Source organism: Ammodytes marinus (assembly GCF_949987685.1).
Source record: "Ammodytes marinus genome assembly, chromosome: 9".
NCBI classification, from domain to species: domain Eukaryota; kingdom Metazoa; phylum Chordata; class Actinopteri; order Uranoscopiformes; family Ammodytidae; genus Ammodytes; species Ammodytes marinus.
This window is the reverse complement of record NC_137213.1, coordinates 23,118,788-23,145,309: the sequence shown is the minus strand read 5'-3', so window position 1 is coordinate 23,145,309 and position 26,522 is coordinate 23,118,788. Positions and strand designations below refer to the sequence as shown.

Below are 26,522 nucleotides of genomic sequence, written 5' to 3'. Positions count from 1 at the left end.
GCAAGATTGAATTATGTATTGTGTATCTTACTATAAAAAGCAGTGGATGTCTCTCTTCCAAGACAATGTAAATACCTTTTTGAAGTTAATTTAGGAGGATTTAGCTTTTCATCTCAGGATTTCTTCAATCTAACCTAAAGCTTGGTTCTCTTTGCAGACGGTGAAAGAAATCTCAAGCTGCTGAGCTGTGATTGGAACTTTATCCTCAGAAAAACATCATCAGAGGAGGAAAATCTGCTCTTGACCCTCCACACACACACACACACACACACACACACACACACACACACACACTGTACCTCCAATCAGAAGACTGTAATTTGACTGTGGAAGAATCGTACATTTTCACTGAACTAACACAAAATACCAAACTCCATTATGGCTACTTTCATACCCACCATGGACAAATACATCTTTGGGTCATAATTTGACCCACAGTCTGAAAGATATGTGATTGCACTTATTCTTATTGTAGACCGCCATCTACCATCTTTTGAAAGTTGTTCAAAGACAAAAATGAAACTTTTATCTGGTCAACTGAAGATTCCTACAATGTATCCTTGGTGCTAGAATACTCTGTCAGATCTACTGACTGGTATCCTCACTGCAAGAATAACACTGTTGCAGCTGCTGATTTTTTTATTTTTTTTGTATTGCTACATGCATTAAACTGACAGTTAGAAAGTGAATCTGAAGTAAACACAAAGTAAAATGGCACAATATAAATGGTAGCATTTCCTAAAAAAAAATATCCATAATTTGCCACAAAGTCATTGTTTTCTTTTTCAGAATATAGCATGAGCTAAAACAAACTTGTATCTCATTAAGTGAACTGTGGCACATTTGAACCTAAACACTGTTTAGTGAGCAGGTAGATCATCAAAGGTCCACGTCCTGTAATGGTGACTGTAGTGCCACTTAAGAGCAATTGTTTTAAAGACCAATTAAAAAAAGTTCATATTGTACCTCTACAATGTAAAAGCACAGAAAATACACAGCCCATATCTATTTGGAGGTCCGGGCCATATTGTGTGGGAAATAGTTTGGCCTGTTCATAACGAGGGGTGTGATTATGCTGCTGAAAGCCTGTGGAGTGAAGGAAAAAAATGTGCAGGAAAAAAATACTGTTGCAAAATACTTTTCTACAATGAAAAAAAAAATGTTCTCACCCTAAATCATTTGTATAATACATCTAACAGTGGGGCAAGGGCTGTTGACACGGGATTGCAGCATTGTGTCAATGCTAACAAAGTGTCAAAGGTCAAACTGGTCCAGTGTTGATCTGAATCCACAGAAATAATGGAAATTGTCCAATATTTACTTTATTTTAAAAAATCTTCAAAGGTTATAAGCAATATACCCTTTAAAGACGTGTATGTATTTATGGACAAAATATCGACCTTTTATTTTAATATATTTTGAATATAATGCTCGGAGACGGGTTAAGAGTATTATATCCATACTTTTTTGTTGTTGTTGATACATGTCCCTCCTTTAGTTTATCACTTATGACTATAGCCACATGTGGCTAAAGAGTAAACAGGCCTCCCAGTAAGTGAAAACTTCATACACCCCAGCTATAGTCTTTCCCTTTTCCCTTCCCTCTAAGCACTTTGACAAACAACTCCCATGCATCAGCTGAAAAGTCCTGCTAGCTTGGTATTTTCTGCATGCGGCCAGACTACGTTGGCAGCTAATAACAGCAACGTAGTGAAATTTACCACAAGGCCAAGATCCTGTCCAATAGTCATCACATAAAACCACAACTGAATGTGTTGCACTTTTTAGGCCAATCATTTGAAACTATGAGGATGGTTCCACTCTGTGTAGGATATGACAATAGATCTTCTGGGTATTGTCACAGAAAAGCTCTCAGCAATGAATGGTTTTCAACTTTGTAAAACATAGAGGCTTTTGGGGGCCTGTCTGGCTGTTTATAGTGTGTGAGGACTTTTATTAAAAGGAAGGGAAATAAAAGGTATTCCAATATGCTTTGACTTTAAAAATTAACTGTTATGTCGTCGACCAAAACGTCGAAAAAACAGAACTTTACAGTCAGTGTATGGTCAAGGCACTTTATCCCTATGATGCTACTCTCTATAGAAAAAAAAGAACTATCTTTGTCAACTATTACCCATCTATTTCAATTAGAATATAAATGTGTATGTCCACCTGTAGACACTGGCTTTGCTCCGAACCAAGCAACCCCTCCATATGTTCACAAAAGCCGCAGACCTGTGTGACGGGTCCAAGCACAATCTCTTTGGGCAGAAACTTCAAATGGCCCTTGAAAAGCTCATCTGGAAGCACAACAAGCCTTCTTTCTGCCTTAGCAAATGAAGAAGCCTAAAGGATCATATATATTTATTCAGGATGTACAGGACTGATTTTGGATGACACCCTGCAGTGAATGCTTTCTCCCCTGTGCAATAAGGCTGCTGTAGAACCTGTAACCTCCCAGTCTGTGCATCCATCAGTGCCATCCAGTTGAGTAAAAATAGAGCTTTGGTCTCTGTTTCGAAACACCAAATTCAGTAGGAAGTATTTGGTGACTCAGTTTTCCAACCCAGAGTATAGGATAAAGTTGTCCTTAAACACTGATTCAGAGTCAGTTTTGCCGTTTTCCCTCTGTGATGTGATGCGTTGTGTAAAGCCGATTGTTAACCAGTGCTCAAGGACAACTTACCCCCCACAGTCTGTTCATGTGTTGTTGTCTGTATACCAAGCTGCTGTAGTTGTATTGAAGGACTGAAGTGAATCTTGTGGTGTTATAAACAACCCAAAGCAACATTCTCCTCTGATGTTAGAAAAACTCTGTTCAGTTCTGATAGGTCTCCGTTCGTCTGCTATGTTAAGTCCTTTATATCCTTTTTTGCTGTTTATCCTTCAATCCAACGTGCCGTTTCTTCCTCATTTGTACGTATTTGCTTCCCATGTGTTTTTATTTTAAATGCCCACTGTACAGTTGGTTTTCATTGTTTCTCTCCTCCTGAGTTGATGGAAATGTTCAAGAGAAGTTCATGCTGCCGAATTTATAAATGTATTTTTTATTAAAGAATTGATTATTTTTTACTACTGTTTACTGTTTATTCTTTTTTCAGTCACCTTTACCGGTAGTTACCTTTGTATCGAGTGCTGTTTGAAGATAATGTCAAGCTGGATCATTTGTTTTTACTAAATGAAGACATACCACACAACGCTCAGATGCATACAAGCTCTTTATTGAGATCAGACAAATACTCCATTGATTATCCTTAACAAACTCTTGTTTTTTAATGGAGACAAGTGTAATTTCAATATGAGTTAACCTGAACCACAGAACTAAAATATTTGTGCGGAAACAATTAGTTAAGTAATAGATCATTATCTATAACTGCTGTTCAGATAATATGCCTTCTTTTATTTTTATTAAAACCTTTTCTTTTTAACATTTCTTGACATTCTACTGACTAAACGGTTCAACACAAGTCAAAATAATAATCAACAGACTAAATGGCAACCCTAAATGTGTACATACAGTATATAACCAGCTTTGCTCTGCTGTCTGCGCAATGGATTGTGTAATGCACTGTGTTCCTTTATTAGTTGTCCAACCCTCATTACCTTGGTGTGTGTGTTTTGTGACGGATCAATCTGAATCAATAAGGCTGAGTGTGTTTGTGGCCATCGGACTTTCGACAACGTAAGACCTTGATCCTCGTTGTGAGACAATAAAGCCCAGACCTTGCCTGTGTTGACTGTATGGATCCTCACAGCATCAATATATCCATGACAATGGCTTATCCTCTGCAACAAAAAAAAACACTTCATGGTTCATACTTCGCAAATGTTTTCCAACTTTTTAAAGACCTGAATGAGCATATCACCGACTCATTTGTTTATCGACGATACTGGTCGAATCATGATTAAAAAATTGTGTTTGGGTCAATACAACTTTATAGTAGAATAGAATTGGACAATGTGGCTGAGTAGAGAATGGCTTGTTGGGAAATAGTGAAAGATGGCAAAGCCTGAGGGAACGGCTAGACTTCCAAGTCACAATCATTATCTTTTAATTGTTTCCCTTTCTTCTTCCTTCACCATCCTTTTATCCTTGAAACACACATCTGGTTTCACCGTGTAACCCAAACCAAGGATTGTCTGCCTACTAATGAGAGACCCGCTAGACCCATCATTTGTCTTAGTGTGGTGTGTTCTTATGTGAGTGTGTACTACAGTATGTCATTTCCAAGTCCCTGGGCAAAATTATGAACGTCTGTTGTTCCTGCTGTTATGGACACTAGAGCACTGGGCTCACAGGCATCCCCCAGAGAAATCATAGTGGTGTTGGCCAGACAGAAGAGGGTAAATAAAGGGAAGAGCTGGAGGAATGCTGCAGAGAGAGAGAGAGAGAGTGCAGAGGAGCAGATAAGAGAGTGGTACCTTACGCTGCCTGGAAAAGATATCCCCCACCCCCCTAGCAAATATACTTTTATATCTGTGTGTATGTGTCTACAGTTTGCTTTATTGAATATCTCTTTACTCCTTTTCCCATTCTCTCTTTTCTATCTTTTTATTTTTAAATGGACGGTTTATAGTGAAATCAATCCCCCATAAATCCTTTATACATTATGTTATTTTTGATTTGATAATCTTTAGGGGCAATTTGTTCTGCATTCAGTAGTGAAAAAACCCAGCATCACATATGATCCCACATATGCAGTAGTAGAGCATGTCCTATCATTTGACATAAGGAAACGTGTGAACGTCGGCTGTGGGACGTATACAGAGCCGAGCTGTTATTGGGCTTATGTATGACTAGCTGACTGAGGCCTTGTTTCCACCTGGGATTATGATGTGATTTTGGTAATCCGATTAAAAGTGGCCAGCTCTCAGTCCGTGTGTTCACACTTGTCTTTCCACATGTGAATTCTTTGTCCAGCTGTGATCTGACTGCATTTACCCGCTCTGTATGTAAATGAACATGTACATCATTTCCGTTTACATAGGTGTTTTTAACCGGTGGGGTTCAAACAAGTAAACAGGGCTGTACAGTGCCACAGTGTTAATCGCTTTTGCTATTAAAATGCATTGCGTGCGAAGATAATTACAAGTCTAGGTTGACGAGATAGGCTACTGTCTCATTTTTACAAGGAGGAGCGATGCACAACACTGCTTAGAGGGCTCTACATTAACACTCGCCAAATGCGGGTAAATATCATGGATAGTATATAAAAGTAAAAACTCTTGGGCGAGTAAATTATTACGCCACTTTGGCTGGTGAAAGTTGTGTGCTCGACGGGCGGCTTTTACAACGTCTGCCTCTGATACACTCTTATCAATGTCTCTTATCACCACCACCAGTACACGGCTTTATATGCAGTTAAGTTACTGCATGTGCAAACAGAATATTGCCTGTGCGCCTTCACATTAAAAGCCTGTTACTAGCCAAACGCGAGTTGACTTTTATTTTTAAGCAGATAAGAACAGGAAGTCGTTGCCTTGCAACGCACCAGTCAATAGCAGCGATTTCTGTGTTTTCAGATTTACGCAGTGACATGAAAACAGAGGACAGAAAGCTTGTCATTTGCAATACTGGCGGATGAATGCCAGTGATGCATTTTCAAGGTATTTCCGCTCAGGCAGGGGGCGGCAGTTGAGTACTAGGAGGTCCCAAATATGGACAAGAGTCACATTGCTGTTTACACTACGATTTGAATGCGGACACATCGGACACAAGCGACGTAAACCACCTCCGAATGTGGTTTTTGTTCTCAATGCGTCTTGAGAGTGTTTCCACCTGTAGTTAGAGCTGTATTCATGTGATCAGATGACACAAACCAGATGTTAATGCCAAGTGGAAACGGGGTCTGACTGTTATATTGGTGCATTATGCACATGTTCCCTCTGCCGACCTCCACTCATGGATGAAATTGGATTCCCGGGAAGTGCCAATACACGTGCAGGCCTAGATAGATTGTACGGCACAGGTGAATTTGTGACACATACAATAGTGGTGGCTAGGACGAAGGCAGACCAGAGCTGCAGGATAAAAAAAAAACACAGTCTAACTTTTTTACTGTAGAACTGTCTGTTAATGACAATTAAAAGGGGAGTGTAACAAAACCCGCATTTATTTCTTAAATTTGACAATTATTTTGCATTGAAAACATTGTAACACTTTATATTAAGAGTACATGAATGATCATGAGTTCATGTCTGACTTCATGCATGAAAATTAATCAATTCATTTGTGTATTATCTCATAAACTATCAGTTATTCACTAAGATTAATGGTATGTCATGTATGATGTAATGCAATGACAATACATTATTTAATGCATCAGCTGGAGTATTTCAATCATCTTAATCTTTGAGTTATTACAGGTGATTGTGTCTCCTTCATGGGTAAGGTTGTAGTTAAAGTGACAGACACTTTATTAGAATGGCCTCAAACATGATGAATCCATGACAAATGACTGCTTTGTTAATAAGGATTTCAACACTTGGTTTTCAACAATAACATGTGCATTGGTGTGACGATGGAGACATTATCATCAGTAATCACACAAAGATCATGATAATTGACGTACCTTAGCTGATGCATTCATTTATTTATTCTTTTTGCATTACAGAATGCATGAGATACCATTACTCCTTGTGAATGACTGATTGTTAATGCAGTACTACATGAATTAATTCATGTATTTTCATGCATGAAATCAGACACAACACAATATCCAATATCTTCTAAATGGATGAATAAGGGAAAGGGACTGTGTGTGTGTGTGTGTGTGTGTGTGTGTGTGTGTGTGTGTGTGTGTGTGTGTGTGTGTAAAACATGTATCTCCCCACATTAAAATTTCAAGACCTCTTTGAAACTATTGAGAGGAAAAAGGATGACACAACCTTTGGAGCTACATCCACAGAGAGGCAATTGCGGGCATGTGACAGGAAATGCACTGCTCCTGAAGGGTAATGAGAAAAAACGAATCACAACTCTTTCAAAAAGCACCAAGTAATGACTTTAAACCCCAGGGATTTTAAACCCTAAAGGGAGTTGTGGGAGCGACACATACATTGAAGGGAAAACTGCAGTACAGACACAAACTCCCTATCATTTAAAAGGTTGGAGAAAGACAGTAGGAGACAGAACCTGGAGCTCCTTTGTGTGAGCCTTTCATCTCTGCCTATGCAACCCGGTCTCCCAGACTCCAGACTACTGTTGGTGTTGCTGCACCTACAGTAGAGAAAGTGTATGGCCTCTGCTCTATTTGGTGTGAACCTATATACAGTCTATGGTGTGAACATGCCCAGGTACTGTAGTTCCCAACCAAGTTTATTCCCCAGTAGCCAGCCTAATGGCCTAGTTTAAACTACTCATGCTAATCACTTTCTTAATATACTGTATCTGCTCTATAGGGGCTGCTCTCTGTCACTTGATCAAAGTATTTAAATACAAAAGATACATATGATAGATGGCTTGAATTACTGCAAATAAAAAGTTTCCAAAGTTTAACTATGAAGCGTAAAGGTAACCTGTGAACGGTTCTTCACTCGCTGATCAAAACAACCTGAGGTTCAAACACTGTTCGAAGGGTGCCTGTAAGCTTAAGAGTTGTGATGGAATCATAAACAAAAAAAGGAAGACACCTCCAACCAGTAAAGATACCCTTTGGACTGAAGTACTAACATCTTTAATCTTCATCAACAGAAGCATTAATACAATGATTGGATCCGGACCAAGATGCCAGTGCATTTTTACATATTGAAAGTGGTTGGTGCTAGTATTGTCTTTTATTATCATACTTATTATTGTTATCATTACTGAGCACAAATAAAAGCAGACAATGACAGACTGCACTTCTGTTTAAACACGCGACAGGACGTTGAATTATTCACAAATCTCAATACACTGAATAACAAGACAATTACACTGAGATGTAACGTATCAGTGCCTTTTGTGCTGTCTGTCTGCTCACGTATCTTGTATATTTTTCGTAAAATTCTCCACTGTCGGTGAATCTGCTGCTCTATTAATACTAAAACAGAATCTGAAAACAAAAGAATAAAGATCAGACCTGAATTATTAAGCAAACAGAATAATTGATGTTAACACATTTTAACATTTTCTGTATTCCAGTGTTTGCTGGCTGAATTTAGTGCTGTCTGCCAGTAGAGGCAGGTGAGCAAACACATTTGTGTGTGTGTGTGTGTGTGTGTGTGTGTGTGTGTGTGTGTGTGTGTGTGTGTGTGTGCTTTCCATCATCCGTTGTTCCCTCTGCCGTCTTTAAACTTTCATAGAATCCATTCTTTTCCAGGCTCACTCTCATTACTCCTCCTCTCCCTGTCATCTTCACCCACAAGCAAACACACACACACACACACACACACACACACACACGCACGCACGCGCACGCACACACACACACACACACACACACAGTCCAGTCCATCTCTTATTCCTCCCTTTGGTTATACACTGACAAAGTGGTTCACATTTGCATAATTCTGGCATTTTGGGAGATATGCACTTAAGCTTTAGATCAGAAAATCAATACTACTCTTGTATTTGTACGGTCAATATTAAGTTGTAGCCAGCAGACCGATAGCTTAGCTTGGCTTAAAGACAGGAGACATGGGGAAACAGTTAGCCTGACTAACAAACAAGCAATCCATATCTGTCAAAAGCTTCTTTAAAGCTTGCCAATTAACATGTTATCTCTCTTTAGTGTGTACAAATTACACATTTTGGTTTTCTGGGGGGTTTCATGCTTTACTATGTTTTGGCCAGGAACATTGACTGACCGGAGTCTTGGGCGAGTGTTGGTATAGGCAGGTTTGGTTACACTTGGATAGGGACAGACTAGCTATATCCCCCTTTTTTCCAGTCTTTGTGCTAAGCTAAGCTAGCTGTCTCCTGGCTTCGGCTTCATATTTGACGTTCACACTAGACAGATTTCATTCCCAATTTCATGTATTCTAGACAAGAAAGCAAATAATTTCCCAAAACGTCAAACTCTCCTATAAAGTGAGAGTGACATTTCATTGGGCTCATGGGTTTTCATGTCATCACAGTGACAAACTAAGTTCCTTGATTAAATTTGATCTTAGAATAATCAAAAAGTATCTTCCAAACAGTGGTTGAAAAAGTTTTTACTTTCCTGCTCATTAAAGGAATCTCTTACCTTTATTTATACAGGTAAATCCCATTGAGACCGAAGACTCTTTTACAAGGGAGACCTGTTTTTCCTTTCCCACGTTACCATTCACACACACATTCATACACCGATAGCAGGCTAACTTACGACATTCACACGAGGCAAGGTGGGTGAAGTGTCTTGCCCAAGGACACAACAATCATGACACAGGTGGCAGGGCGGGGATCGAACCTCCAACCCTTTGATCATCAGCCGACCCGCTCTACCAACTGAGCCACAGTCGGTAGAATACTTCACCCATACGGAACCAGCGTTCTATCATTATAAATTAACTATTATAATATAATGAATGAGGTTTTTCTTCCCTCAGTCTTCCCTTGGCCCAGCTGTCCTGTTAATTCTAACCCTTACTGTGATGTCACAGTAAGGAAAAGGTAGGGTTAGACCAGTGCTTCTCAAATGGTGGGGCGCGCTCCCCTGGGGGGGCGCCGTGAGTTGTCAGGGGGGGCGCGGGCTGCCTTGATTTCCAACTGACAAAAAAAAAATGTTTTTTTTTTTTTTTTTTTTTTTTTTTTTAAGTGCTAGCAAGCGCTATGTGTGCTTGTGTATGGTCATATCCGCGCGAAAGGCCGCGATTTGCAGTAAATAAATGTCCACATGTCTCCAAGTGTCTCTGTAGGTTATTTAAAAAGAAATCAAGCAAGTAGACTAATAATAACGTTAATGAATTATTGGTTATCGCATGACAGAAGGCCTATTGGCCTATAATAATAAAAAAACACCACCTTAACTATGTTTACAGTTTAAAAATGTTTTGAATGAAATGCAAACCTCAGTGAATCATTTGCTCTTGTTTCTATGTCCTGAGATTCACACAGACTGAGCAGTCTTGTTTAAATGTTAAAAATTGAGCTAATAAACTGAACTTTGAATGTTTTTGCTGCAGAAGTTATCTCAGATAATTTTTGTTATCTAATTTGATAATAAGGTGATTGTATGCAGAATGCTCGTGCCAGAAACTCATACAGTAGTTTTGTACAGATAAATAAATAAATATTGGCAGGTTCTCAATAGTATTTCAATTTAGGGGGGGCGCGAAAAAATTTCTGTCCCCTAGGGGGGGCATGACAGAAAATAATTGAGAAGCACTGGGTTAGACAGTGAGACCATAAAACACTCTTTCTGCCTTTTCTCAGGCTAAGATGATCCGATTTCAATTTTTTTTGCACATTTATACTAAATAGGATCTCCGAGTTCAATACACCTTCATATTCCAACCGGTGAAGTAGGCCTTTAAGGTGTGGATGTCTATATACATTTACTAGAATATGATATTATTTTCGGTACCAAATAGTTATTAGTTGAAAACCAGTCTCCTTTGCCTCACAATTTGCCTCCTTCATTTCAGCTGGTATCTACTGTGTTATTCACACCGACATGAAATGATGAGATAGGCTCCTTATCATTGGGATGCATTGCAGAACTGGACACCAGATATACCAACTCTGCAATCTCCATTCTCGCTGATTTGTGCTGGAACTGTTTACCAACACATGAAGACAAATTACTAACATCTCTTTTTCCCACCTGTTTTTATGTTCTATCAATGGTAAAGACTGCCTGAAGCAGCTCTGACCAGGCAGTTACTCAAATTGTGCCCTCCGGATTTGAATCAATCCAAACCGATGTGAACCACAGAGGAAACTGAAAAGCCTGGGTACTGCAAAGTAGCTATGGCACATCTCAAGGTGCACCAATATCTTTTAGTTTGAATTAAATGACTGAAGGCCAATCGAGTAGACATGTTATTGATGGTACCCATCAAAATGGGCCATCACACTCTCTTGGACTCTCTCAGACACTCCCACTTCCTACTGTATGTCTGAAACTGGCTTGCTGATTACATGGGTGACATCTTTCATAATATATCAGTAGATAATATACAGTCATATGAAAAAGTTTGGGACCCCCTTCTAATTTTGTGGATTTTTGTTCATCATTAGCTGGGATTTCAAATAAGCAAATTCCTTTTCATATATGACATACCTTAGGGAAACAGAAGCAATTCAGCAGTGTCATTTTGTTTATTGGAATAATAGAAAATATGCAATAGGCATCATAACAAAATTTGACTGGTGCATACATTTGGGCACCCCAAAAGAAAAATGACATCAGTACTTAGTTGAGCCTCCTTTTGCAAAAATAACAGCCTCTAGAGGTAGCCTGTGATGAGTGTCTGGATCCTGGATGTAGGTATTTTGAACATTACATACAACTTACATACTAAAGCGATCCAGTTCAGTTAAATGTGATGGCTGCCGAGCATGGAAAGCCCGCTTCAAATCATACCATAGATTTTCGATGATATTCAAGTCATTGGACTGCAACGGCCATATCAGAACATTGTAGGCCTACTTTTCCCTCTGCAGGAATTTGAACTGTGTTAAGGGTCATTGTCTTGTTGGAATATCCAACCCCTGGGCAACTTCAACTTTGTGACTGATGCTTGAACATTATCCTGAATAATCTGTTGAAACTGGGTTGAATTCATCCGACTATCGACTTTAACCAGGGCCCCAGTCCCTGAAGTGGCCACAGCATGACCAAATTTGACAGTAGGTAGCAGGTGTTTTTCTTGGAATGCAGTTTTCTTCTTTCGCCATGCAAAGCGCTTTTTATAAAGATCAAATAACTTAATTTTTGTCTCATCAGTCCAAAGCATTTTCTTCCAATATGAATCTGGCTTGTCTAAATGAGCTTTTGCATACTCCATGCAACTGTATCTGTGGCGTGGGCGCAGAAAGGGCTTCCTTCTCATCACCCGGCCATACAGATGTTTTGGTGCAAATTGCGCTGAATTGTTGAACGATGTACAGATACACAATCTGCAGCCAGATGTTCTTGCAGGTCTTTGGAGGTGATCTGTGGGTTGTGTGCAACCATTCTCACAATCCTCCACCTATGCCGCTCCTGTTTTTTTCTTGGTCTGCCATGCCTGGGTTTAACTGCCACTGTGCCTGTGTCCTTCCATTCCCTGACAACGTTCCCTACAGTCAAAACTGACAATTGAAACCTTTGGGAAAGCTTCTTGTAGCCTTCCCCTAAACCATGACAATGAATAATCTTTGTTTTTCAGATCTTTTGGGAGATGCTTTGATGATCTCATTCTGTCTCACTTCAGCAGAGAGTCAAAGAGAAGTGCAACTTGCATTTAGGCACCTAAAATACCTTTTCTCATGATTAAACAGACATTTATATGAGGTTCAAGGCTTAACAACATAATCCAACCAATTTTGTGTTTAAAGTCATCAGTTTTACATGCTGTTACAGGCATTAAAATCAACAAAACCACAAGGGTTCATATATTTTTGCACAGCCAGTTTTTCACATTTAATTTTATTTCATACAACCAAATACTGCTTTTCAAAAAATATTTAATTGGAAAACATCCCAGTACTTAGCTGTTCCTGGTAAATTAAAGACATACCACTTTTATCTTTTTTTTGTGAAAGCAGAGTCAATTATAATGCCGGCTGAGAAGGGTTCCCAAACTTTTTCATATGACTGTAAAGTATACTGTGCAGATAGGAGGCAGATTGTTAATCTGGACAACCTTTTTATGTTATGGGGGTCTTACCATTTCCAACGGACACCATGGGCACCAAAACAACGTATCAGCACAAAGAGATAAAACTAGACAGCAGTGTGTGAGGCAACTTCTACATCCGCTTGTACAAATAGTGGAATGTCTGAAATTTGTCTCTGGCTGACTTCTTAATGTTTTATATCGTGCTTCAGCAATCAAAGGCAACTAACCACCTCCATTACAGTCTGATTTGAATCATGCTACTCCTATTAAAAAAATAACAACTTCTTTCTACTGGTTTTAATCGGTTGTCCCTTACCATTTTAGGACCACTGGTTTGAAAGAGACTATTCTGGTCCTTCAAATCCTTCTTAAACTGCCACACCAACCTTTCCACACATATGTGGTACAATATGGTAAACAAAAATAACCTTAGTCGACTTCACTACATGCAAACAGTTGCGTCAAATGTGTCATTAATAGGTCCCATATGGTCCAGGCATTATATAACCTGACCTCTAAAAAATTGTAACAAAAACCATCCAAACTGTTTTTGACTCATGAATATGTAATTAATAACATACTAAAAGTCTTAAGGAATCCAAGTGGTGGAAAGTAATTTTCTAAGGGTTTTCTAAACCATGCCAATTTTCTGCTCCCTAAAGTACTGTTTTATGGTAGAGGTCCACCCATATTTTCTCACAAAATGCCTGGACTAATGAGAGACATCAGTCGGTGTGTTGGAGTGTTGGAATACACTTAAGACAAAAATTGATCAATGATATTAGTAAAAAAAAACTCACACAGCTTGCACAAAATTCTCGACAGACTAAGAAGTAAAAACACCCAGCAGGACACTGACATGCCACACATTTAAATAGCACCGCAGAGATGTGTGTGTCAGTAAGCTGTGTCTGCATGATTTTTAGTTTAGTTCCTCATGATGATTAACTCCAAAACATATGGCTGTACTTTAAAATGCAGTTATGACCGAGAGCGTGATAACTATATGTAAATGTTCCATTCAGTTTTAAATTGTGCCTTGGAGCTGTTGTGTGTGTTTTTTTTTGTTTTTTTTGACTGCACTGAAAACATCATTAGGATGCACTGTGCCGCTGATCTGTGATCTTATCTCTGGGCCCAAGCTGAGCTGCTGCGTTGCCAAGTAGTGGCAGGTGACAAAAAAAAGTTTGTGTTTACATGTGAAGCATAGAAATCTCCCTTATTACTCAAAGATTTGGTAGAGAAGGTGGTTAAAGTATCACATTACTGATGTGTTGGAAGCCACACTGATGAGACCTTATGGCATGTCAACCATGTCATGGATGTCTGACTATTGTGCTCTGGAAAGCTTGTTTTGCACATGACGACACACACATAGTGTATCCAATTGATCCGTGACGCTGATACTTGAACTTGCAATAAAATAATCGATGCTGCTGTGCTGATATAGAATGAGATTATTTTATTCAAACGTTATCTCCATTACCCAGAATGAGCCATTATCACACCAATTCCACTGCTATGTCCTCTTTAATGTGATGTGGTCATTCTTAACAACACCAAATCAAATGGCATCAGTATTGGAGTGAATGCAACCCCATGAAAACAAAGCTGATGAAACATGCTGATCCTCACTGGCCTGTTTCTCGTCTGCCATCCGTCCATTTGTTTCTGTCAGGAACAAATGGAGAACAGAAAACAAAGCAGAACTGTGCAGCCTGCAGACCCTGGCTTACCTGGCTCTGAAGTTTCTGATTTTTAAGCAATATGATTCAAAGTTCCTCTAAAAGCACCAGATAAAGCAGATCTTTGCTCTCACTAACAGCTTTAGAAGAGGGCGGAACAGAAAGTGGCCTATACGGAATAATTAAGGTAGACTTTACGGTCAAAAAGTGTGGGCAACCAGAGGCATTAAAAAAAGATATAAAATAAACTCAAGATGTTTTTTAGTCAGACAGTTCAACTAATGCAAATCCAATGTACACCACAATGAAACATGGAGGTAGGTGTCGGTAGCCTTTGGTGGTAGTTCCTTTTTTTTCTTTTATAAAAGGTGGTGAGCCACAACTATCAGGGCTTCTCACTGCTCAGCCTTTCCAGGGAGAGCTTATGCCCTGGTGCTCAGATTTCAGAATTCAGAACCTGGAGGGGTCATATGAGATTGATTGCCCACTGTATGTTTGCTTTGTGGACTTAGTGAAGAAGGTTGATGTTGGTGTCCGATGGGGTACCACGTAGGTGCCCAGGGTACTAACGCTTTTTATCTGGTTGTATAACTGGAGTGAGAACTGTGTTTACATTCTTGGCAGGAAGTGAAGCACTGTCCCTGTTTGCATTCGGCATCACTGTATTGAATTTCTGCCTCTTAAGACTGAACTCCAGTGCGCACTGGGACAGTTTGCAACCCTGTGTGACATAACGGAAATGACCCCGGAATTCCACTGGCTGCGCGTGCGGTGTCCTACGGTTTTGCTCCGTGCACCGCCGTCCGTCAACACCCACCGGCTCCGTTTTCAGAGCGAGCACGGCCAGCGCCACCGGAAGTGATGGGCGATAACGCTTGATAATATGATTCTGAATGTGGTATTTACTCAACAACAAACGCACGGAAGGTTATTGTTCCCATCCGAACGAGTAAAAGAACAGTGGACATGGTTTTATGTGTCTCTGCTTTGGGATTGTTACCTGCAGTGAACACCTAGTGTCTTATTTTGAAAATTAACCGGAGGTTTTATTGTTTTGTCGGCGCCTGTGTCCTGTCTCTCTCGATGTGTTCTGTGCTAAATTGATGCGATGAGCAGAAATAGAAGCAGTGCGTATTTCACCGGACAGCTGGAGCAGCAGAGGAGTAGAGAGATGACTAAAGTAAAAACCTGACAGCTCCGATGCCGTGCTGGAGCGGAGAAGGACCGGACAGGCAGCCGGTGGAATTCGGCCTTGAGGTTGGTGGGCACCTTTAAGACTGAGGCCTTGGTGCTTTGCCCAGAAATACAGTAGCTAATTTCTCCCTCTAGGTTGGGAGTAAATCACTGATACTATAGTGAAGGACTATCTTGGGGTCACGTTTGTGGTAAGTGGGTAAGGGCAGAATAACAGATAAATCGGTGAAATGACAGCTGAAATGGGAAGGCTTCACCAAACTATCAAGTTAATGTAGAAGCTGAGCTTGAGGGCAAAGATATTGATCTCTAAACCAGTGAATCTATTTTCCAAACCTCATCTACGGCCATGAAGTGTGGGTAACCAAGGAACTAGAATTAAATAATTTTCCTTGACTTTTTTGGACAATAACTGCTGCTTTTTCTCAAAGGAGTTGGAACAGTTAGTTCAGCCATATGATACGGACACCTCCTCTATGGACATCTTCAAGGCCCATCCAACCGGGAGGACGCAGACCCTGTTACCGAATGATACTGGCTGGAACCAGGACCAGCCAGTGTTTTATGGTTATAATTTAAACCTGCAAAATGTTTTGTTAACATTTCTTCTGAGCATTGGGAAGTGCTCAAAATAAAGCAGATGGTAGTTGTTAAGTATATTGCTTTAGTCAGTTACAGTAGATTGCACCGTAGATTTTTTTAGTACCAACAAATGAAATCCCTTAAACTTATCAACCAACTGCCTATCCAACTCAGTTGGACAGAGCGAAACAAATACAAAATTACACACTGTAAATCCCTTATCTGCAATTGCTAGTCTGCACACCATCCCTTAAAAAAAAGAAAACATAATTTTACATCTTTCTCAAACACTCACACAAGAGTGAAGGACAGACCTCTGGGACTGATGCAGCCGTTTTTATTTATTTATCTTCGCCGTGCTTAATCTCTGTTTACATCACATTGTTGCAGCAATATTTCACTTTGTTTGCCAGCAGCACCAACCCTGTCAGCACAAATATAGTCCGGCCCAACCAATTGGCCGGCGGCGGCGATGTAGTCGCTTTTGATGTGAGATTGCTCTGTTAAAGTCACATTACATTTCTCACACAGATGCACATGAACTGTACTGTAGGTGTGGATTGTAAGTAAGTGTTTTCTGTATTTATGGCTGTTATTTAAAATTGTGTCTGTATATAAATAACCTTGGCACATACAGTATACACACTTTGTAAAACAAGTGGTGTTTATCCATAAGTCACAAATGCCGCCAAGCTGAACTCTGACTCTGAAACAGTACAGTACTTCGGTGATCGCGCATAAATTGTATACCCTCTGATGTACTACCAGGTTTTTTATTAGGAGTAGAATCAAAAACACAAACCTTTCACTTCTTGGGATTTTTCTGAGTTCCTGTACCAGTGTCAGGGGGTTACACTTACTTACTTTCTCCTGGATGCCCACATCTTTTTGACCATATTAAGGTCTACCTTAATTAGTCCGTACAGTATATTGGTAAGAATCCCCCATCAAAGCTTTCTATCAACTTGTGAAATCCGTTCTTGATCAACACTGCCTGAATGGCTGGGTTCATCACGAAAAGCTAGAGCCAACATTTAACATGTTGTGTTGGCAGCATGCTGCCTTGCCCACCGGGCTCTAGTTATCGATCTGTTTCTACGTTTTACCACGCTACCAAAACCTCAATTATTTTTTCTTCGTCTACATGTCTACCTGTCCCTCGTCTGTCTTTCTCTTTATCTCACTCTCTCTCAATGCCCAATAAGTGCTGTGAACAGCCATCAGGAATGCCCGGGGCTGCTGGGGTTAAAACAATGAACAGGAGCTGACAGGAGAGAAGGAGGAGAGGACAAGAAAAGAAGCGTACCAGTGATGAGAGCAGAGAAAGCAGGCTGGTAAACTGGATGGGACTGGAATCGGCTTGCCATCTGGCTGTTGGAAGTTGTGAAGAAATGCATCTGCAAACACGCACACAACATGCATTGTACAGTGTCTATAGGTAGAGACAGAGAGTTAAAAGTTATTTGGGAAATGTGGGATCTGAATGTAGTTTTTCTGCAACTTTCTCTGCTAGGATCTAGCAATGCCATCTCTCTTTACTGTTGAACCCCTCAAGGGCTTGGAAGCTAGAGCACACCGCTCTACCAGCTTGGACTGTCCTGCCGGCCACATGCTCTTGGAGCAGCCAGCTCAGGGCCCACTTCACCAAGCTCTGGTCTTTCTGCAGGGGCAGACACCAGGCAACCTCCAATGTGTATGTTTATAGGCTGCAAATACACATGTGACTGAACTTCTCAACAGCTAAGGCACAAGGCCTGCAAGCGGACCTCAAAGGAACCAAAGGAAACAACCAAGAACTATCAAGCTAAGCGCAGCGACTACAGGACCGGACCTGCCGAGCAGAAACTCTGTTCCCCCTCAACGGGCATTCCCCATAAACTCCGGATCTTCAAAGGAAAACTGGTGTAGCATTGACCATTAGGAAGAGAAACTAGATTTAGTTTTAGCACAGCACTTTTAACTTGGAAATATACTTTTACTGATCTGGACTCTTTTATTGTTGTTGTTTAGTAATTTGGTTGTTACATAACTATTTGATAAAATTCAACTTATTGTGGAGACACACAGAGGAGCAGAGGCTTTAATCTCTGACCCCCACACCCCACCTCCACACTCTAAATCCTCTGCTGCAGCATGCTCTTTGTTCACCTGGAGGGCTAGCACAGAGAACAATAGGGAGTGGTTAGCATCCAGAGATGCAAACTCAAACCTAGTTAGTGTAAATAATTATGTGATGTGTTTTCTATTACTTCTGTAAATAAAACATAACTGTTTAATTGTGTTGGTTTCTTTAATGTTGCATACAAATGAATCTTGCCGTCCTCTTCCATGTAGAATTTCCCTTGACCAACTAACATGAATATGCTGATTTGGTTATAGTTATTAATTCAATTATTAATCAGACTTCTAAATGAATAGTTAGTGCATTTATTAGACTGACTTAGATAAACTATCAAATTCCGAGTTCATCTTGTTGGTGCCCCATTGTAGAAGTTAATTTTTTATAAATTTCTGTTATTAACTTTTAATTTCTTGATAGCTAGAAGTGGAGGGTAAACCCTTTGCTATTTCTGACTTGAATAGATGCAACCCAACCCCTACAACAGCATTCTGTAACTTTTGATTCCTAAAACTATTGTTCACATACAACTAAACACTGTTAGCAAATGTTTTGGGGTAAACCTCATAACCCCAGTATGATGATGGAGTAATGACTCTGAGTACACCTGGAATGTCAACATTTACATTTACTCAAATACTGTGATTTAGTTCAAATTTACTTTACTTGAATATTTTCTTCTCATCTTTTTATTTCACTATTTAGACAGTATCAGATTTATTGCCAAGTAAGTTTACACAGATTTAACACAAAACATATTGTGCTTATTTTTGTCCACCTTCATGTAGTTGCAGACTAATAAGAAATGTTTAGACAGATCCAACCTTTAGACATTTGATTGCTAATCTAAACTAAAAAACCGAGACTGGCATAAAAAAATCTTTTGCCTTCTCCCAACATGAAAGACTTCCATTTCACCCATGAAAGATTAACAATTCGAAAGAGACAAGTCAGTCATTTTCCATCGCGTGGTTCAACATTCAGACAGTTCACCTTTCCCATCAAAGGGGAAGGAAAGCACAGTCTCACCTTTGACAAAAATCTGGTCAGTAATGAGATTGTGCACAAGGACAACATCTCAGCACTGTGGACAGATGCTGGACTCAGCGACATAGCAGTGTGAATTTAGATGGCTCTGTCCTTGGCACAAACAGGAAGATAGAACAATATACCATGTCTTTATTCTGCTGCCACCTTACTTAACTTTTACTGACAGCTGCACAATGGTGTCCAACATCTAAAAAATACTATTATTCAATCTGGTAAAAGTTCTGTTTACCATGCGAATATAATGTTTCACAAAAATAGAAAAAGTAAACGATAAATATCATCTATATTTAATTGCACAATATGTCTACATAACCATGCTTGCTGTCCACAGAGTCATTGTCATGTGATGGTCTACATGTCATCTCAGTTTTCTAAGGATCCTCAAGTTGAAGCTTATGCATTTGGACTTTGGATCTTTAGTTTTTGAATGGCATTTTCCATGTGTACTTGCATGGAGAAGCAAGCATGCTTTATGTCTGTGATTTATCATCCAGGTGTACGTGTACCAGAGATTAGTTCCAACATCTGAAGTCCCTCCGCCGTGGCAAAGACAGAAGCACTGGAGCAGGAGACATTGCGTTTAGAGATTGCCTCAGCTCTGCAGCATGAGCAGTGGGTTCATAATCTGAGCTGCAACTTTTCATACATTCACATTCACATACATGTACAGTACATGGCAAATGCACATGTCATGCTACTTTTTAGTCATTCAAAGCAACCAATGGCAACTTCAGGAGCATCCCTAGGGGTACAGGTTGAGAATCACTGATGTATACAGTATCACACTACACATGCTTTGTCATGTACACATGGGAAATCCCAATTCAAATCCCAGAGGTCCAAATACATATGAAACCAAAACGTATCGCAAAAAGTAAAATATTCTTAGCAACTTCTGAAATATCATCTAGACCATGTCTCTGGGGACAACCACATGAATGGCACCCTTTCAAGGTCAACATTTACAGTAAAACAGAGTGAGTCTGATTTGCAACTTATCAACAAGCAGCAAAGAAAAGACACGTTCATCAAAGGTCTTAAATATTCTAGTAAAGGTTGAACCTCCATGACATCTGACATATACGATGTGATATCCATTATTAGACAAAAAAATATATACCAACCTAATCTCTTTGGCATATTGATTTATGAGCCTTCCAAGCAATTTCCCCTCTTTTTGTGTCAATAAACATTGGCCTGTACAACAATACTATCATCATAATTTAACTTCGCATTGAGTGCTCTTCACATGAGAAAATCTCTGAATAATAATGACCTGTTTGACCACAATAAATCTTGTTGATTTGATGCAATTCATAACCTTACACCTTCACTTCATGCGTTCCCACATCAAATACAGAATATCCGCTGCGATGGAGCTATAAAACACTAGAGGCTTTTAGAGTTTATCAGCTTCATCTGTGAGAAAAAGGGACTTTCTTGTTTACAGTCAGGTAACATTTTCATTTGAGACAATCTTTGCTCTTGGGCTGTAAGCAGGGAGTGGGCTAATACAAATGTCAAAACCTCTGCAGCAAAGCAGCTATTGTGAACCTATTCCTCCTCTGCAACAAAAATAACAAGCCCTGAAAACAAATAACTTCATGTTGACCCAAGGTTGTGTGGGTAAAATCTGAATCATTTATGCTCAGTTCATAAAATGTATCTTTTAAATCAACCTTAATAGATCCTGTCACTTGGAGACACATATCCCTGGCTAATGGTTGGCTATAGCTAATGAATGGTCCAATATATTCCCATAATACGATGTGTAAATTAGAGGTTTCAGCCACTCTGTGAAGAAGTTTTCACCTTTTTGCACTTTTGCAACACAGGAACGATTCCGCAAGATGAATGTTTTGTTGTGTCAAGGCTTCTGCAGACGACCATGAAGCAGGCAGTTCATCCTTGAAACTTTTAATTCACAGACCATAATTGGTCAAACTGGTTTACTAATCATGCTGTGCGACCCCCTATGTCTATTCATTCCTCGCACACACTTAACCTCACAGTGCCAGACCTCACCGAGTAAACGTGTGAAATAGAATTCTAATTCGAGAGCTTTTTACCCAGGAGTCCTCTCCACACAGGCTTCCCACTGACATTATGATGAATGGCTTTGTGTTTTGCTGGATGTGCTGCTCTCTGCTTCTGTGTAGCAAAGTTCAAGGCGCAGAGGTTGTCATCTCCTTGGAAAGATAACTCCACTCCTGCTACACCTCCCATTAAGCTGCCTGTGGATAATTAAAACTAGTTTTGAGGAACGGCCATGCTTTTATTGATTCACTTGTTTGTCTCACATGATACATGAAGAAGAGAGAATGTAAGAGGGAGGCTTGGGATGGGATTCTGCCAAGCTCGGCACATTCATGGCCATGCTCCCAGGTTAATGGATTAAGGGAATGAGAAGAAGTGCTGCACACTCATGTGTTTTGTGTGTTTCGTGTTGTGTCCACATTTCTTGTTTTTGTACAAACATTGCATACCGCTGGCTGTTGTACCAAAGGATTTTAGGACATTGATTAATTCTTGTCCAAGAGTAATATTGAAACCCTGGGACTCGCTGTATTCCTGCCAAACAATGGCAATGGCCTCGTTCTAAGTTACAGAAACAAATTTGCCTAGCAGGCCTGACTGTGGCAAATAAACTGCTTGCGTAGCATTGTTAATCTCCACTCGCCTCAGTTATCACACACTGGCTTAGGTTTCTCTGATTAATGGTGCCTCTCAGTTTGTCTACAGGAAGGAAGACTTAGCAAACTATAAAAAGAATGAAGAGCAGCATTTCAAAAGCTCAGATGACTATACCCCATTAGATGTTATTTTTCTTCATCTATAACTATGCCAAGGGCCACATCCATTAAGAATGGATTGAACATGCTAATGAGTTGCGGAAAAATAGCCCCTTGCAATCTGCCCAGTTTTAGTACCGTATCCACGAAGGAATGTGCACTTAGTGTAAACCGGTTTAGTGTTTATACTCTCATTTGCACCGGTTTAGTGGCCACAAAAGCGGCGCAATCCTTTAATGGATGTGGCTCTTTGTGTATTATAAGCCACTTCAAAGTCTCAAACAGAGGACCGTCCTCCACTAAAAAAAAGACAGTGACAGTCCTTTCAGCTCTGTAACATCTTAGCCGTGGTTCTGACGTGCTCTGGGAACAACCTTTATTTAAGCCCTGCAGTCAGCTTCTTTGTCATGTTTTTCATTTCTGTACTGGATTCAATCATGCATGTTGAAGTACTGGATTTCTCACCTGCCTTGCTTTCATACTGCAAGCACCCACATCCACAAAAGCATTCCCCAGAAATCAAGATTCTGTCAAAGATTATTGGACACGCACAATCCAATTGTCCAATCAAAACCATTGCCAGAGAGACGTGCCCACCGACCAAAGGTCAATGTGCTGTTTCTTTCTTGATTACTTTTTTTTAAAATTGATTTTCTTATTGACTTTTCTGAGCTTACATGACGGCTTCATTTTCTACACAGAACACAGCATAGAAAATAAACCATAATTAAGCCCATTACTGAAAACTGCACAAAAACTATTATGAAAGCTGCACAAAAACTATTATGAAAGCTGACTACGATCCCCAGAGGACAATGATAAGATCACCTCATCCATTCACTTGTCGCAATTCCTCTGAGCATCTCCTATGGAAGCATAATGAATGATACGTTGCTTCATTACTGAGACCTCCGGATTGTCAATATGGTGCGATTACTTCATGATGCCTTCACAATGGGCATCCATAACGGTTCAGCCATGCAGCCCATGTACTGTATGTTATGCAACGTTCCTTTGGGGCTTTACTGGACTGTACAGTATGTTTAATGCACAGCTCCCATAGTAAACTATCACTGTGTCTGCTGTTAGACAATGTTCCCACCCCTGGGAGAGTTGAAACCAATTAAGAGAACCCAAGAATGGGAGTTGTTGCCAGGGAGGACCACATGCCAGTCTGTGACAGGTGGACAAGAGGTACATGTTGGGTTGTGCGCGCGCGTGTTTGTGTGTGTGTGTGTGTGTGTGTGTGTGTGTGTGTGTGTGTTCTCCACTAAAAGAGAGTTATTAAGAGAAAAGAAAGAAAGTGGTTAAGGTGTGTGTGTTTGCACATGGGATCATTCACAGCATATGTGCCAGCTGTTCAGACAAAGGGAACATCATCAGAGCGGGAGGGAGGAAACATGAAATGGGACATCAATTTCAAGCTCCTGTCAATGTTATTTATAAATAGCCCTCTATGTAGCTGTCACTCGCTCTGTGACAGTGATTAATGAGCACCTCTGCATCTCATTTACACCACAGACCCTCCTTCACTCCCATTTGAAGTTCCACAGTAGTTTTATATGTGTTTTATGACCAGGCCAGACCAATGCTTCTTAGCCTTGTTTGCACATGTTTCCTGTTTGAGTTTTATTTAACACTAGGGCTGTGCAAGTCCAAGCAAGCACATGGACACAAAGTTCTATTTGCAAACAAAATAGTGCTTTCAATGTGGACGTTAGCATATATCTAATTAGCTGCACTATGCTCATAGCTCATACTTTGATTTCTTCACATTTTGAAAAAGTGTCCTTGGGGAAGTAGTGATACTCGTGTTGTAAGACCAAAACTAGAAACAGAAGAGCCGTATTGTAAGGAACAGATTAAACAGTCAATGAAATTAAAAGTTCTGTTGTAAAAACATAAATGAACAAAACACTAATTTATCTAAGTGCATTTAGAGTAGGCTTTAGTAGCCTACTATAAAAAATAAATAGAAAAAAGCACTTGTAAGCTACTGAATTTTCTGCAACTCTATTCCAATACATTTCAAACTGAAATATTGGCTATTAATATAGCCCAAAAATCATACAAAAACATGCAAAACTACAGGACACTATAAACTGGTTAAAATAGCAAACTATCTAATTACAAAATGATTCAGCTGGAAAGATGTCCTCAAACAATATTTTTTTTTGTGCTACTGTAACACACAACTGATTGCAATGAGTTGATGCAGCAGTGTCACCTAACTACTCTCTCTCACGGAGCTGAAAGATTACGTGACCTCACAGAAAGCGAATGAACGAGAGACGGCAGATAGTATGGATCACGATGAGGTAATGTTTTATGTTGTAAATAATGACTATTTCAGATGAATAATGGTCATCTGATGATGCTGGTGAGGCAAAGTAAACTTTGTTTTAGTTGGCTACCGCTCATTCATTTAGGAGTAAACACTGCAGTCTAGTTTCGCTCCCGTGAAATTGTGTATACGTTGCTTGGCAACGCCCTCCCGCCTGTCTACCACTCTCCCTTTTAGCTTTTCTTCATTGCATTTTCTTTTTTTTCTTTGATGGTTCAGCCCCGTTATCAGTCATTATGACGACAAATAACTGTCTCAAACAAGGCTCCCGCTCCCCTTCCCTCACCTGGAGGGATAGGCTTCTCAAATCGCGTTGCTGCGCCACACTGAAATCTGCGACCAATAAGGATATGTGACCATAAACTTCATCTGCTCAAAAATGTCTCTATGCAAGCTAATGTTGTTGATGCTTGCTTTTGGATGGGGTAGTAAAGAACAGTAATGTTACACAATGATACACACTAAGAAAAGAAAACATATTTGATGGTGAGAAGGCGCCTTCTCAGAACACAAATAAAAATAGTATTTTCTTTCAATGAAAGTGCATTGCATGAACTACTAAAAAAGACGTTTTTATAATGTGCTATTAACATTCTCTGTGAAAATCGGACACGACTACAATGTATGCAAGTCCGAGCATATATGGTCACCATTAAAAGGGAGAGGTGGTGGCCCAATCAGACTCCCCCGGAGGCTGCTATCAGCACAAACATACATCTGAAGTACAACAGTAACTTGCTGTGCAGCACACACGCATATTCTATCAAAAAAAAACTATGACCAGTTGCAACTGCTAACCTTAACTGGAAGATTGGATTTTTCTCACCCAGATGGCTGGTAACATCGAATTGCTGGGAGGCGATCACGACCATAGGACAGACACACACACACACAAGCACACGCACACACACTTGATTCACCTGCTTAAATTGCCTTCCGAGGGCATTCTGGTGTTGAAGGGTTAGGTGCCTCTGTTAAATACATTACATCCACCAGGATTGTTCATACATCGGTATTGACTTGCACTCATCGTTCTGGGTGCTCAATATTTCAAAGTTTTTCCAATGTGGCTCCTGATACAATTACTGATTTTCTAATACAACATGGTAGGTTGATGGTAGATTTGTTTGATGTTTAGTCTCAGGATAAGGTAATGCTGTATAACATTGTTATGAAAACACTTGTGTTGGCAATGATCATTAATTACAGAAGGCTTCTTGGATCTGTTAAACATATTCCAATAGAGTGATACAAAAGATTAATATACATATGTTTTAGTCAAGTCAAGATATGTTTTACCTATTTTTAAAATTTAGATAATTGCGACAATAATCTATGACATCGAATTTGTATTGGCCAAAGTTGACCGTGACCACCCAAAAAAACATTAAAGTGTGTCATACTCTCAATAGGATTGCCACAGTGCTGTGCCCAATAATTATTTTACAGGATCTGTTCCGCCAAATAGAAACTGGGCCAAAAATCAGCACAGTTACTGACACGCTGAAATATTTGGAATTCCAACCAAGGCCAACTTGATCACAAGTTAACACACAGACACACTGTACATGATGCACACACGCACACACACACACACACACACACACACACACACACACACACACACACACACACACACACACACACACACACACTCGCACAGAGAGAAGTGACTGAAGGCAGCTTTACATTTCCATAAAAATGTATGAAAATCTGCCATCATCAGAATGCCTCACATTCAGAATGGCAGTGCACTAAGTGTGTTATGTATGCTGAATGTCATCAGCACCCAATCTCTCGAATATTTCACCTCTTCACACACAATAACGCCGACTGAGTGAGGAATGTCAGGTATACATATTTCAGCAATCTATTTGTTTTTCCACGGTACACTAGCCCTCCACAGCGTTTTCCAAATGTCTCAAAGCATTTTTCTCCCCCTTTTCCCAGAGGAATTTGTGGGACCAAATTGTGATTATCTCTCCTGCTTTCTATCTCTCTTTACTATTTTTCCCTTTTCATATCAG

At 39.9% G+C, this 26,522-nt stretch overlaps 1 protein-coding gene across 2 annotated transcripts in view; it reads left to right on the top strand.

Annotated features, from left to right (window-relative positions):
- Positions 1–3,023, top strand: part of LOC307255102 (activated CDC42 kinase 1-like) — a 62,743-nt gene extending 59,720 nt beyond the window's left edge. For both annotated transcript variants that reach the window (XM_080033719.1, XM_080033718.1), the window contains one exon: positions 158–3,023. In XM_080033719.1, the coding sequence (XP_079889845.1) occupies positions 158–164 (7 nt within the window). In that variant the 3' untranslated portion in view covers positions 165–3,023. The remainder of the gene's footprint in view (positions 1–157) is intronic.
- Positions 3,024–26,522: the final 23,499 nt, after the last annotated feature.